At 42.3% G+C, this 14242-nt stretch overlaps 1 protein-coding gene across 4 annotated transcripts in view; it reads left to right on the forward strand.

Annotated features, from left to right (window-relative positions):
• Positions 1 to 14242, forward strand: part of LOC141419290 (protein FAM169B-like) — a 97551-nt gene that overhangs the window by 19489 nt on the left and 63820 nt on the right. For all 4 annotated transcript variants that reach the window (XM_074062125.1, XM_074062124.1, XM_074062126.1 and 1 more), the window contains exons 2-3: positions 4887 to 5014; positions 7871 to 7970. In XM_074062125.1, coding sequence (XP_073918226.1) covers positions 4887 to 5014; positions 7871 to 7970 — 228 coding nt within the window. The remainder of the gene's footprint in view (positions 1 to 4886; positions 5015 to 7870; positions 7971 to 14242) is intronic.

The following is a 14242-nucleotide window of genomic DNA, read 5'->3' on the forward strand; positions in this document are numbered from 1 at the left end:
CATTTTCTTAATCCATTCGTCAGTGCTGGGGCATCTTGGCTGTTTCCATAACTTGGCTATTGTGAATAGTGCCGCAATAAACATGGATGTGCAGGTGCCTCTGGAGTAACAGTCTTTTGGGTATATCCCCAAGAGTGGTATTGCTGGATCAAATGGTAGATCGATGTCCAGCTTTTTAAGTAGCCTCCAAATTTTTTTCCAGAGTGGTTGTACCAGTCTACATTCCCACCAACAGTGTAAGAGGGTTCCTTTTTCCCCACATCCTCGCCAACACCTGTTGTTGGTGGTGTTGCTGATGATGGCTATTCTAACAGGGGTGAGGTGGAATCTTAGTGTGGTTTTAATTTGCATTTCCTTTATTGCTAGAGATGGTGAGCATTTTTTCATGTGTTTTCTGGCCATTTGAATTTCTTCTTTTGAGAAAGTTCTGTTTAGTTCACTTGCCCATTTCTTTATTGGTTCATTAGTTTTGGGAGAATTTAGTTTTTTAAGTTCCCTGTATATTCTGGTTATCAGTCCTTTGTCTGATGTATAATTGGCAAATATTTTCTCCCACTCTGTGGGTGTTCTCTTCAGTTTAGAGACCATTTCTTTTGATGAACAGAAGCTTTTTAGTTTTATGAGGTCCCATTTATCTATGCTATCTCTTAGTTGCTGTGCTGCTGGGGTTTCATTGAGAAAGTTCTTACCTATACCTACTAACTCCAGAGTATTTCCTACTCTTTCCTGTATCAACTTAAGAGTTTGGGGTCTGATATTAAGATCCTTGATCCATTTTGAGTTAATCTTGTTATAGGGTGATATACATGGATCTAGTTTCAGTTTTTTGCAGACTGCTAACCAGTTTTCCCAGCAGTTTTTGTTGAAGAGGCTGCTATTTCTCCATCGTATATTTTTAGCTCCTTTGTCAAAGATAAGTTGCTCATAGTTGTGTGGCTTCATATCTGGATCCTCTATTCTGTTCCACTGGTCTTCATGTCTGTTTTTGTGCCAGTACCATGCTGTTTTTATTGTTATTGCTTTGTAATATAGTTTGAAGTCAGGTATTGTGATACCTCCTGCATTGTTCTTTTGACTGAGTATTGCCTTGGCTATTCGTGGCCTCTTGTGTTTCCATATAAATTTCACAGTAGATTTTTCAATCTCTTTAATGGATGTCATTGGAATTTTGATGGGAATTGCATTAAACATGTAGATTACTTTGGGGAGTATCGACATTTTTACTATGTTGATTCTACCAATCCATGAGCAGGGGAGATCTCTCCACTTTCTATAGTCTTCCTCAATCTCTTTCTTCAGAAGTGTATAGTTTTCCTTGTAGAGGTCTTTCACATCTTTTGTTAGGTTTACACCTAGGTATTTGATTTTGTTTGAGGCTATTGTAAATGGAATTGTTTTCATACATTCTTTTTCCGTTTGCTCATTGTTAGTGTATAGAAATGCTAATGATTTTTCTATGTTGATTTTCTTGCTACCTTGCTATAGCTATTGATGATGTCTAGAAGCTTCTGAGTAGAGTTTTTTGGGTCTTTAAGGTATAGGATCATGTCGTCTGCAAATAGGGATATTTTGACAGTTTCTTTACCTATTTGTATTCCTTTTATTCCTTCTTCTTGCCTAATTGCTCTGGCTAGGAATTCCAGTACTATGTTGAATAGGAGTGGAGATAGTGGGCATCCTTGTCTGGTTCCTGATTTTAGAGGGAATGGTTTTAGTTTTTCTCTGTTAAGTATAATGCTGGCTGTAGGTTTGTCATATATAGCTTTTATAATGTTGAGGAACTTTCCTTCTATTCCTAGTTTTCTTAGAGCTTTTATCATGAAATGATGTTGGATCTTATCAAAGGCTTTTTCTGCATCTATTGAGATGATCAAGTGGTTTTTGTCTTTGCTTCTTCAACAGAAAATTCTGTAGAGTGACCACCCAAATTCACCACGTGCTTTGCTGGGGGAGGCAAAGGAGGGGGCCTGTGGGAAGATGGAGGAGAAAGGAGCTATGTGCTGGTGCCCATTTGCTGGTAGCTCTCATGGTTTTTGGTTGAGGAGTGACCCTCATGAAAGCCCAAATTGAAGTGTGTGTCAGAGGACAGTGGAGAAGATCAGGCTGTGTTAATTCTTATCCTAGACTGAGATTTAATTTGAACACAGGACTTAAGTGACCTCTGGAATCCCTGCTCTTGTCTTTAGGGGCTTAAGGAAGGCTCCTCAGAGTTCTGGTTGCATTTGAGGTGGGCTTTGGGGACAGAGTGGCAGAAAGAGGTTGCAGCAGGGGACATGGGCGCTCATTGGGTGCTGGAGGGTGATGTGGTCATGGGTAGAGATACTATTTTGATCAGGTCACTGTCATAACCTGATTGTTTTACAGAGTTTGAAATCAGACAGACCTGGGTTCATGAGCAGGTGTCCACTTACCAGTCCTGCCTTATTCCGTGGAGCCTCAGTTTGGTTCTCTGTAAATTGGAGGAACACAGGATTCAGCAAGGTCAGAGCAGTGGGGCACACAGGAGCCCACTGGCAGCTGGAACCCAAAGAACATGAGCTGGTGCTGTGATTGTAGGTAGTGGTGGGTAGAGGAAGGGTGGACAGGAGTGAGAGGCCAGAAGTTATTATGGGAGGCTGAGGCCCTGAGCTATGTGACATCAGGATGGTTGGAGAGAGGTGATGGAGGCTGAGTTTGATTTCCATGACAAATTTGAAGTGGTCTCTGGGCGAGGAACTAGACTAGATGGAACTTGGGTTCATCTGTCTCCCGAGCTGAGCACCTAAAGAGCCCAGGAAGAAGTAGGGCAGGCCCACAGGTAGCTAGGTGCTGGGGGTTTCCTGGACCATCTTGGTGAGGAGTCCAGGCTCCCTTGAATGTGTGTTTTTGTGTGGATGGGACACACACACACCACACCACACCAAGTATATGCCTTCTTCAGTGGACCATCTTGACTTTAGAGAAGCTCTCAGTCCTTTTTAGAAGAGATCCTAGAATTTGTCACTAAGTTACTCATTGCCACTAAATGGGCTCTTGATTCTTCATGCTTTTATTGGGAACATCTGTAGCAATGCATTTGTAATAGAATTTTTGTGTGTGAATTTTACACTCAAATACTTTAAAAAATTGAATAGTGGAAGAATGTACATTTGTCCTTTGTATCCATTGGGGACTGGTTTGAAGACCTCTCTTGGATACCACAATCTGTGTGCAGATGCTCAGTCCCTTAAATAAAATGGTATATTTGCATATAACCTATGCATGGATTTCTGGGTACCATAATCTCCAGGGTGACTTCTAAAACGTAATACATCGTAAATGCTACGTAAACAGCTGTCCTGTGTGGTTTAGGCAATAACAGCAAAGAAAAAAGCCCGGAAGTGTTCAGTACAGATGCAGTATTTTTTCAACATTCTCAATCCATGGTTGGTTGAATCCATAAAAGTGGAACCTGCAGATTTGGAGGGTGACTGGTTGTACTCAGCTTTTCACCACTCCCAGTGTCCCTGGCATTTTTACCATGGAAGTGGGGCTGAGGGGTTGGGTTCCTGCAAGACTATTCCTGGTCCACTGCTGCTCACGACATCCTGTTCTATGAGGCTTTCCCTCCAGTACCTAAGCAGCCACAGTGAAATTCCTCCTGGGAAGACTGACTGAAGACTTGAACATTTTGCTGACAGCAGTCTCTGATCCTGAAATGTAACCGCCAGGAGGAGGGGCACCTCTGAGAGAAGGGTGGGAAGCTGAGGTTCCACAGGGGCTCAAAGTAGACCTTGATGTCCAGACTTACCTTTTGAGGGGAGAGGAAGGAGGAGGAAGAGGAAGAGGAGGAGGAGGAGTGAGGAGAAGGTGAAGGAAGAAGAGAAGAAAGACAAAAAAGTGGAGGAGGAAGAGGAAGACAAGGAAGAAGTGGAGGAGAAGGTGGAAGAGAAGAAGAAGGAAGAGAAGGAGGAGGAAGAGGAGGAAGAAAGGTGGAAAAAAGGAAGAGGAGGAGAAGGAAGAAGAAGAGGAGTGGAAGAGAAGAAGGAGGTGGAAGAGAAGAATAAGGAGGAAGAGGCAGAGAAGGAGGAAGAGGAGGAGATGGAAGAGAAGGAGGAAGAAGAGGAGGAGGAAGAGGAGGAGGAGGAGGAAGAGAAACAATAGAAAAAAGGAGTAGGGGAAAGAGGAGGGAGGAGGAAGAGGAGGAACAGGCAGCTGCTATGGTGGTCTTCTTCCCTTATAAGAGGCCTAGAGGTAAATCAAAGGCAAAAGTAGAGTGGGGTCCTCAGAAGGGGACAGAACCCCCTCCTTGGGGATGGGGACATGCCAGGCAGAGGCCAGCCAGTATCTTTAGTCACTGTAGAGGGGGAAACTTTTTGCTGCTTCCCAGCTGAGTTGGGTGTTATCAATTCGTGTGGTTATTTAGCAATGTAATTTTCCTCTAGAAATGTGGTGATAGGAAAGGGGTGTTGAGGTTGAGTCTGAGAATAATGAGTTAATTTCATGGTAAGTGAATGTGTAAAGAAGTCTAGCTCTGTGGAGACCTGTAGTTTTACAGTTCATGCAAGCCACTGCACTTAGTCTCACAAAAGAGCAGTCCAACCCAGGGAAGAGCTAGCAAAACCTTATGTACCTGCATGGTGGATGGAACCTAACAAATGAGCAATTTGAGTTGCATTTTGACAGAGTTACCAAGGTTCCTACCAGCTATTTTAGTTTTCAAGGAAACTGCTGGTGTGCATGGCCCTGGTGACTGTCGTGAAAGTATTTGAGAAACAGCTGGAGTGCATGAATAGAAGTTTCTGCAATGGTCTAAGAGGAAGTTGGTGAAAATAATCTTTAAATCAAATATTCTTAAATAAGTGACTTTCCCTCTATGGAAGAGTCAAACAAATGTCATTTCTTGTCATTTTTCTTTCCCTTATCAGGCATTTATCCCGTGGATATTCTGGAAGATGACCCCACAGGACATCAGGAAGCATCCCTGGCTTACTACACCTCCCTTGGGGAAGGAGCTGGGACACCAGGGATTTTCACCCTTCCCACTGGGGAGCAGGTGAGTGTGATTTTCCCTAGTGAAGAGCTCTGTCAAATCTAATTTAGAGTAGAAGGTTGTAGAAAGAATATCCTAGATTTAGAAAAACAACTAAACAAAAGCTTCTTGAGTGAATACTAAAATAATTCCATGTAAGAAGCAAAGGGAACCCTTGATTGGGATTCCGAAATCCTGAGTGCAAATTTAAGTGAGCTAGGCAGTGAGCCAGATATAGTCTGTGGGCGTCCCATTCCTACTTTACTAGCTGTGTGACCTTGACCAAGTGTCTTGTCCTCTCTGGTCTTGGTATTCACATTTCTAAAATCAAGGCAGTGACAACAGTTACCTCATAGTGCTGGTATGAGGACAAGGTGAGATACTGTGTAAGTAATGCCTGGCTGTACCTCAGTTTCCTCATCTGTAATTGAGGAAATCAGTTCATCTTTGATCTCTTGAGGTTTGAGTCATCTCTAATGTTTTGTGATTTGTAATGTGGCTATGTCAGCTGTGATTTTGGCATGAATAAGATTCTGTACATTGTGAACAGAGACTGAAAGAGAACAGAGACATGAAAACTTTGTTGGGATGGTGAGATTGTGGGTGAAATTTAAAAATTCTGTTGCTTTTAGGACATTCCCACCTCCCTGCATTGAGTAAGAAGAACATGTGAATCTTGGACAGTTCCTAGGTCAGATTTGAAGCTGACCTCTTAAAAGAGACAACATTTTCTTGTGTTAGATGGAAGATTTCCATCCTTGTGTTGCTATCTGGTGAGCAGCGTTGGTGGAGAAAACAGGGTCTTGTTTCATTGGAGTGAAGTTGGTCCAGAGTTAATGAAAACAGTGGCTTGTACAGTTACAAACCATGGCTTTCTTGATATTTCAGGGATGCTAGTTCCCAGGCAAGTCCCTCCCAGAGAATTCAGCTCCCGAGAGTTGACTTAGTGACGTGATGCGTTTGAGTGCAAAGGGAGTTGCTCTCCTCGCACGCCCTTGGCGTCCCCTAGTGGCGTTAGGGCAGAAGGGCGCAAACGGTGGGTCAAGGTTAAGGGTTTCAGGAGCTGAAGGATGCCAGCAGCAGTGGCTTGTGGGGGATGCGAGGAGGTAATCCGAGAAGGATGGTGAAATGCAGTTTCAGTCATCTGTTTTTATTGCGCCCATACTTACGGATTATTAAAAAAACCCTAATATGGAGCACGCCCAGTAAATGAATAGTGTTATTTGCAAAAACATAAGATAATTACTAAAATTGTTTTAATGTGAAAGAAATGCTGAAATGACTGTATCCCCTTTTTGCTTCTCCCCTTTCTGAAAAGAAGTTTCATGAAAGCAATCGTTTGGTTCCTGCCATTTTAGCAGTGAATTAAGAAGTAGGAGAGTTTGCTGAAGTAGCTTCAGTACAAAAGGTTTTGGACTTCCTCATGGCCTTTTAGCAGTTTTAACTTTTCATTTTATATCCAGAGTTTTTCAAAATAAAAACAAAAAATGAGGAAGTGGTTTGAGACCATAGCATGTCACATCAGTTGGGTAATAAGTCTTTTGCTTTCATAATTCACTCTTTTTCCAGTCTTTAAATTGTCCTGTTCCATTTAAAACACAATAGTACTTACTGATTTTTCTCAGATGTAAAACAGTACACGCTCATTTTATAATATTTAGGAACTATGACAGCATAGAGAAAATACAATCATCTGTGGTTAACGACTGTAAACATTTTGATGTGTTTCCTTTTGATTTTAAATTTTGCATGCTGTTTTTTTTTTGATGGGGGTCTCCCTCTGGTGCCTAGGCTAGTCTTGAACTCCTTGGCATCCAAAGTGCTGAGTGTACAGGCATGCACCACCATGCTTGGCTATTTTGGCATAGTTTTTTAAAACATAGGCAAGATCACTCTCTAATACAGTATTAACTATATTAAGCATTGTAAATATGGTGTTTCATGGCCTTGTACAGTCATCTCTCAGATGATCTAAGTTTTAATAACCTCAGGGGGAGCACCAGTTTGAGGACCTTTCAGTAAATGACTCCAAAGATGGAGAGGGACCAAGATGTTTTGTGGTCCCTAGATTTGCTAAGAAACAGTTCTCTGAAACTGTGGAAGCCCACTTAAACTTTTACAAGAACCTGCCTGCCTAGCTCAGCTGACGCATTCTTTTCTCATTCTCTTACACTCTTCTTGGTTTTCAAAACAGTCTTAGTAATGGAATGTGTTGACCTTTTGCTTTGGAAGCTGAGAGCAGAGGGTTAGATGGCCCCAGAGAGGGCTTTGGAAGTGGATGCTGGAGAGAAGGGACAATCCCAGTGTTAAGGACCCTGACTCCTATCTCCTGTCAGCAAATGGACACCCCACATTGAGCTTCTCTGTTCTGGAACTTCAAGGAGCAGGGGCTGAGCCTGCAGGTGTGCAGAGAGGGGGGTGCATTTCCTAAGACTGCTTGCAGGGACCCAACCCAGAGCAGCTCGTGGCCTTCACGGCACTGGAGTGGGTGTGCGACCCTCAGCTTTGTAGGCTGAGGTCCAAGGAGGACCCAGATGGAGAAGGCTAAGGGGGTGGGGGAGGGTGGGGAGCATAGGAAAGGAAGAGACCCCAAGGGCATTTGGCAGCAGAGTAAGTGTTTAATCAATACTTGGATAGGTGGACAGGTGAACGTGGAAAGAGCAGCTTTGCTGGGTGGGAACAGACCTTTGCCAAATTCCCCTGTGGTTAGCTCAGAGTGTGGAAGGTTTCTGTTTTTCTCTTGTCTGCATCCTGTTAAATTAAACTCAGCATTCTTTCAGTGAATACTGTATTAATTAATTGTTGGGTAGTTTCTTGTGCCTTTAGTGGGATAAAAGAACAATCTGCTTACTTTATTTTTATTTATTTATTTTTTTACAGGTTAACCTTGAAACTTCATCTGTTTGCTTTTGCACCGTGCACCGTGATAAACCTCAACATAAATTACTGGTTTTGGTTAGTCCCCAGGACACAAAGACAGGTTGGTAGTTAGTACTGGAAGATTTTTGGGGATTGGGTAGTGGGGTTTGAACTCAGGGCCTTACTGCTTGCTAGGCAGGTGCTCTACCACTTGAGCCATGACCCCAGACCTTTTTGATTTTGTTATTTTTCTTTCTTTTTTTCTTTTTTTTTATTTGATGGGACTGGGGTTTGAACTCAGAGCTCCATGCTTGCAAAGCAGGCACTCTACTGCTTGAGCCACACCTCCAGCCTAGATTGGTTATTTTTGAGGTAGGGTCTTACATTTATGTCTGGGCCAGCCTGAACTGTGATCCTTCTATTTATGCTTCCTGACTAGCTGGGATGACAGGTGCAGGACACTGCGTGCAGCTTTTATGGGATCTCATGAACTATTTGCCCAGGTTGGCCTCCAACCTCAGTCTTCCTGATCTCTACCGCCCAAGTAGGTAGGGTTACAGGCTTGAGACACTATGCTCAATTTAATGGATTGCGTATGTTTCCAGAGACTGGGCCTTGCACTTGCTACACAAATGCTCTACCACTGAGCCACGCCCCAGGCCTGGTTTTTATAAACAGGAATCCTGATTCCACGGTATGCAGTGGATGGTACCAAATGTCTAAGAAATGATGCGTAAGCTCACTGAATGAATTTAGAAGACCGTCAAAGCAGAGCTGTCTTATTTCCCGTGCTAGGGATCCAGTGGTGCATTCTTATTTCTGTTTATTGACATGTGTATCTTTTTGGATGTCTGGCCCCACAGTGGCTCTACTCAGGTGGCTTTGGCGTACTGTTGCTTTTTGTATTAGTATCAGTGCACAGAGTTTCGAGTCCTGGGTGGGGCACGGTTGTTGGCTCCACCACCACCCTGTTCCTGTGGATTGAAGGGGCCGTTTTCATTCCCCCCACACAGACGAGGACATGAGCCCCTGAAGGGTCAAGTAACTTGCAAAGGCCACACAGTCAGAGCATGGGAGGGGATGTTTTGCAAGGTGACGACTGGGTGAGGGTTGTGTTCTGGTGGTGAAGTTGATGTAATCTGTAACTCATTTATCTTCATTTGCATTGTCAAGAGACTGTTTATGACAGGCTTTCAGCTCCTTGGATGAGTCCTCTGGAGAAGAGCCCCGGCTGTTTTCAGCTGCAGCTAGAACAGGGGTCTGGGGGCTGCTGGCTCTGGGCAGTGTAAGGTGGGGAGGAGACCAAGCCAGTGGTCCACCTTGAGCCCAGAGCACAAATACCAGTAAGCTGAAGTGAGGCATTGCACTTCAGAACCAACAGGACACTCAATTTAAACTTAACCCTATTAGTAATTTTCTCTTTTGTTATCTTCCTCTGAGTTTTAAAGATCTTTCTTTTTTTTGTTTTGTCAGGACTGTAATTTGAACTTAGGTCTTTGAACTTGGTTGGCAAGTGCTGTACTGTTTGAGCCCTTTTTGGTCTTGTTATTTTTGAGATAGGGTCTCACTTTTTGTCCAGGATGAACTGGACCTTGATCTTATTTATGGTTCATGCAGTAGCTGGGATGGCAGGTGTTACCACTACACTCAGCTTTTTCTGTTGAGATAGTCTTATACAATTTTTGCCTAAGCTGGCCTGGAACTGTGACCCTTCTGATCTCAGCCTCCTGACAGGCATGCACCACCATACCCAGTTATTGGTTGAAATGGGGTCTTGTGAAGTTTTTCCCTGGCCTAGTCTTGAACCAAGATCCTACTGATCTCTGCTTCATGAGAAGGTAGGATTATAGGTGTGAGCTTCTGGTGCACAGCTATAAATTTCTTACAACTATGTATTACTTTCTTAGTAAGAAATAATAATAATACCGATAATAATAAACTTTTAAATTAGCCAACCCTCCTTCAATGATGTGTATCTGCTGCAAGTTTGGGGTTGTAGTTCTTTAGTTACTGTTTGCAAAGCGGGGGGATATCCTTCAGTCGTCTCCTCCCATGGAGGTAGACTTTTGTCTGTCACCTGCATGTTTGTCTTGGGTTAATGCTCAGAGGATCCCTTGCTGGACTGATATCTTTGGGGCAAGCTATTCAGAAAATAAATAATACTGTCCTTCATACCTTTTTGCTAAACAGGAAACACAAGTGTGCTTAGCTTAGCTGTCTGGGAGTTTGGGGCAAGTTGGTGAAGTCTTCCCATTGCTCCAGGGCTGGTGGAGGCTAAGATTTGCATGAAAGCTTTCTGATCAAGGTCAAGGGTGTCTCCTATCTTAGTCTGCAGATCCTTGACTGCTATGAACAAAGGAACTGTGGTAAACTCAGGCCTTTGACTCTGCCATGAGTTTGCTTTCCACTACTAGGTTAGTAAAAGATGTGCCCAGATTGTCAAAAACTCCAAAAATATTATTTACTCGTTTAAAAAATGTCTAAATATCAGCAGCTTCCTCTCCCCTGCTCTTTTAGACATTTAGCAATATTCCAGTTATAGGTCTTTAACTACAATTTGCATAATGTAAACATGTGACTGACTCTTAGAAATCTGTTTCACATTTGTACTGGACTTAATTTTTTGGTCTTTAAGAATGCACTATGATACATATTCATAAGCTCTAAGAAATCTCACTATGGACACTTCCTCACATACAACAGTGCTTTAAATAAAGCTTCCAAATGTTTTCCTGCTGCTGCAGACTCCATTGCGTTGGTTGCAATTTTGCACAATTTCCAGAAAGCACTCAGGTGTTTGGAAGCTCCTGCTGTTTAATCCTGTCTTTAAAAGCTATCCCTGAGTTCTTTCCCAAACACATCACACGTCATGTGGCTTGAAACACGTGGACTCTGCAGCAGCCGACAGTATCAGGGACCGTCTTGTCACTGTTGAGAAATGTGTCACCTCACACCTGTGCTCAGCTGTGACGGGGAGAAGGTTATCACTGGTTCCTTTGTCATTTTCTTTAATTTCTGTGTGCAAAGGCCACACTTGCTTGTATGTGTGTTTAAATGGAAGCTAGAGGAGTCGGAAGCTGTTTAATCAGTCCTGTGTATTAGTTAATTATTGATAAGTTGGTTGACTCCATCTCAATAACGTTTGATAATCCTGTAAGCAAATGAAAGACATCCTGGCATTGTGTATTCCCTAGTGGCAAGCATTTTATGTTCCTGGCAGTCTGCTAAGATGTGAGGGACAAAGTGTTCCACCTTTTCCCTTTCAGAAGCTGCTAATGGCTTTCCATAAAGGTGGCGTGAGAAGCAGGGCCCTGTCCTTACTGCTGGGGAGGTCTTACTCTCACTGATTTCTGGATAGAGGCTGGCTTATGTCTCCAGAGGGGACATGCCAAAGTCTACCAAGACCCTCCCCTCCTAGGTTACTTTGTACCATCCAAGGGCCTTCCCTTTCATTTATTTTCCCTGGTTTTACTTCCCTTATTCATTAGTTATTAATTGATCTTAAGTATTTACAAAGATTAAAAAATACCTCCTCCTGTTGAAAGAGATGTGACTTTTTTTCTCATCTTCTGTATGAAATCAAAGCCACTTATCTTAGCTTTCAAGATTACCACTCATGGCCTTTTGCTTTTCTCTTTTCTTTCTGTGTCCTGCACATGTCATAAGATGACCCTGGACTTTGGTGTCAAATAGAACTGGTGTGAAATCCTGGCTTGGCAAACAGCCTGAGTGTCCCAAATTTGGCCTGAGTATCAATTTCATCATTTGCAAAATGAGAACACCTTCTTGACTTCCCAGGACAGTTGCAAGAATGAAATGACATGTGGCAGAACATTTGATTCTTTGGGACCATTAGGGCAGAACGAAAGCCCCAAATCAGCAAGATCACTATATTTCTCCACAATGGTGTACCTCAGCTTACTCTTCACTACCTTTGCTCCATAGTGGATCACATCCTGGGTTCTTCTTTCACAGTTAGGCTTCTCTTAGAACATGGCATCTGTGTTGCTTAGCTTTCTGTCCCTCTAAGAAGTACCTTAAATAATCAACTTACAAAGAGAAGAGGTTTATTTTGGCTGACATTTGTGGAGATTCCAGTCCACAGTCTGCTGGAAAATGTCCTCATTTCTCATGGGAACTCAGGAGTGGAATTGCTGATCATATGGTAACCATATGTCACCGTTGAAGGAACTGCCATATTGTTTAACAGAATTCCTGCAGCATTTCATATTTCTCCAACAATGGCAGGGGCTGCACTTTCTCTACCTCCTGGCCAACCTGTGTTATTGTCTATCATTTTAATTATAGTCATTCTAGTGGATGCGAAGTGGTACCTTTGGGTGCATTTGTTTTTTAATTTTATTATGATATTGTTGTACTGGGGGTACATTGTGACATTGACAAAAATTCTTAACAATATATCGTAGTTGAATTCATTTGGGTGTGGTTCGATTTGCATTTCCTGATGAATATTGATACTGATAATCTTTTCACGTGTATTGACCATTTGTGTATTTTAGGAGAACTAACTGCACAGATCCTTTGCCCATTTTTAAATTGGGTTATTTGTCTTTTTTATTAAGTTTTAAAAATATTATTTATTATTTTTATTATGTTTTCTTATTTTTTTTATTAAGTTTTCGTATTCTAGAAACAAGCCCTTTATCCCTGGATACAAGTCCTTTATATATTCTACAAAACCTTTCTCCTGTTTTGTGGATTGCCTTTTCAAATTCTTGATGGTGTTCTTTGAAGCACAAGTTTTAAATTTCTGAGATGTCCAGTTTGTCTATTTTTTCATTTGCTGTTTGTGCTTGTGATATTGTAGTTGAAAAACCACTGCCTAATCCAAGGTCAGGAAGATTGATGCCTGTGTTTTCCTGCCGTATTTTACTTGGATCTATGATTTCATGTTGTTTGGAGAGTAGGTCCTTCTGCCCAGTTATTAACTCTTCCTGTATGGTTTGTGTCATTTGAAATTCTGAAGGTATACATTTCTTTATTGCCATCTGTATAATTTTAAAATATGATTTTTTTTATTCACTCAATTATTATACCATCGCAGACACACACAGCCAACTCATTATTTAGCAAACATTCCTGGTTGGCACACAAGAAAATCTTAAGAGACTTTATGAAATGCATAATTGAAATTAGGAATGGGTACTGAAAAGAAGATAGCTTATGTTTAATTATCCTCCTAAACCCAGCCTAGGCACACTATTAGAAGAGGAAGTGAGGCCATTTTGCCTTATCTGTTCTTAGTGAATCCATACTAATTTTAAGTCTAGTCCTTCTTTCCTATGTCCACAGAGACTCTTTCACAGTTCATCCAAACCTCCATTTGGTAGGAGGGGATGTTAGGTGAGCCATGCATTAGTTCTAAGGCCAGTATTTCCCCCTTACTCATTGGTTCTGATCGGATCTTTTTGGCCCATTCTTGGCATTGGACATTTCCAGGAAGTACACATTTCAACTTCAGGATCACAGTCTCCTGTGATGGCTGCTGGGATATAAATTCACTGAGTTTTGAGACTAAAAGCAGCTAGTACACTCTTACTGCCCCTCTGTTATTTCTAGATAACTGCCTTCTAATTTGGAAGTTGGTCTTCTGTGACCATCAGATATCTGGCCTTTCTTCTCAAGGTCCTCATCTCTGAGTCTGGCAGCCTCTCTAGGCAGCTCACATTGCTTTCTTAAGCAACCTGCTGGAGCTTACTCAATGCTTTGGCCTTCCCCAACTTGTTCTTACAGAATCATGCTGGGCCTGGGGATCTGTCCTTGCCTGTGGGACACCTTCTTTCTTCCTTTACACTGCCATATCTTTTCTTGTGTGTGTGTGTGTGTGTGTAACTGGGATTTGAATTCAGGACCTTGCACTTATTAGGCAGGTGCTCTACCATTTGAGCCATATTCCAGCTCTTTTTGGTTTTACTTATTTTTCAAGTAGGGTCATGTGTTTTTGCCCAGGTCTTGTGTCAGACCATGATCCTTTTACCTATGGCCTCTTTCATACTGGGATCACAGGTGTATATCACCATGTCTGGTTTATTGATTGAGATGGGGTTTACTAATTTTTTGCCTGGTGTGTCCTCAAACCACAGTCCTTCTGATCTCTGCCTCCCAGTTAGCTGGGCTTGCAGACATGAGCCACTATGCCTGGCCTACACCTCTTTGTAACATGGGAGTGATCCTTTCTGGTGGCAGTCCTCTGTATGAGCTCCTACACCAGCTCTTCTGTTTTTCTCATCAGGACACTTGGTGGTTGTCCTGTCAAATTTTATGTTTTAGCTTTCTCTCTGAGGATATGTTTGATATACCTTTTTGCCTCCCTGAAACCCAGTGACCAGATGATCAATGGGCAGGGAAAAGAATGTTCCAGAGGTTGTGGAA

The sequence above is a fragment of the Castor canadensis genome, chromosome 19, assembly GCF_047511655.1.
Source record: "Castor canadensis chromosome 19, mCasCan1.hap1v2, whole genome shotgun sequence".
Lineage (NCBI taxonomy): Eukaryota > Metazoa > Chordata > Mammalia > Rodentia > Castoridae > Castor > Castor canadensis.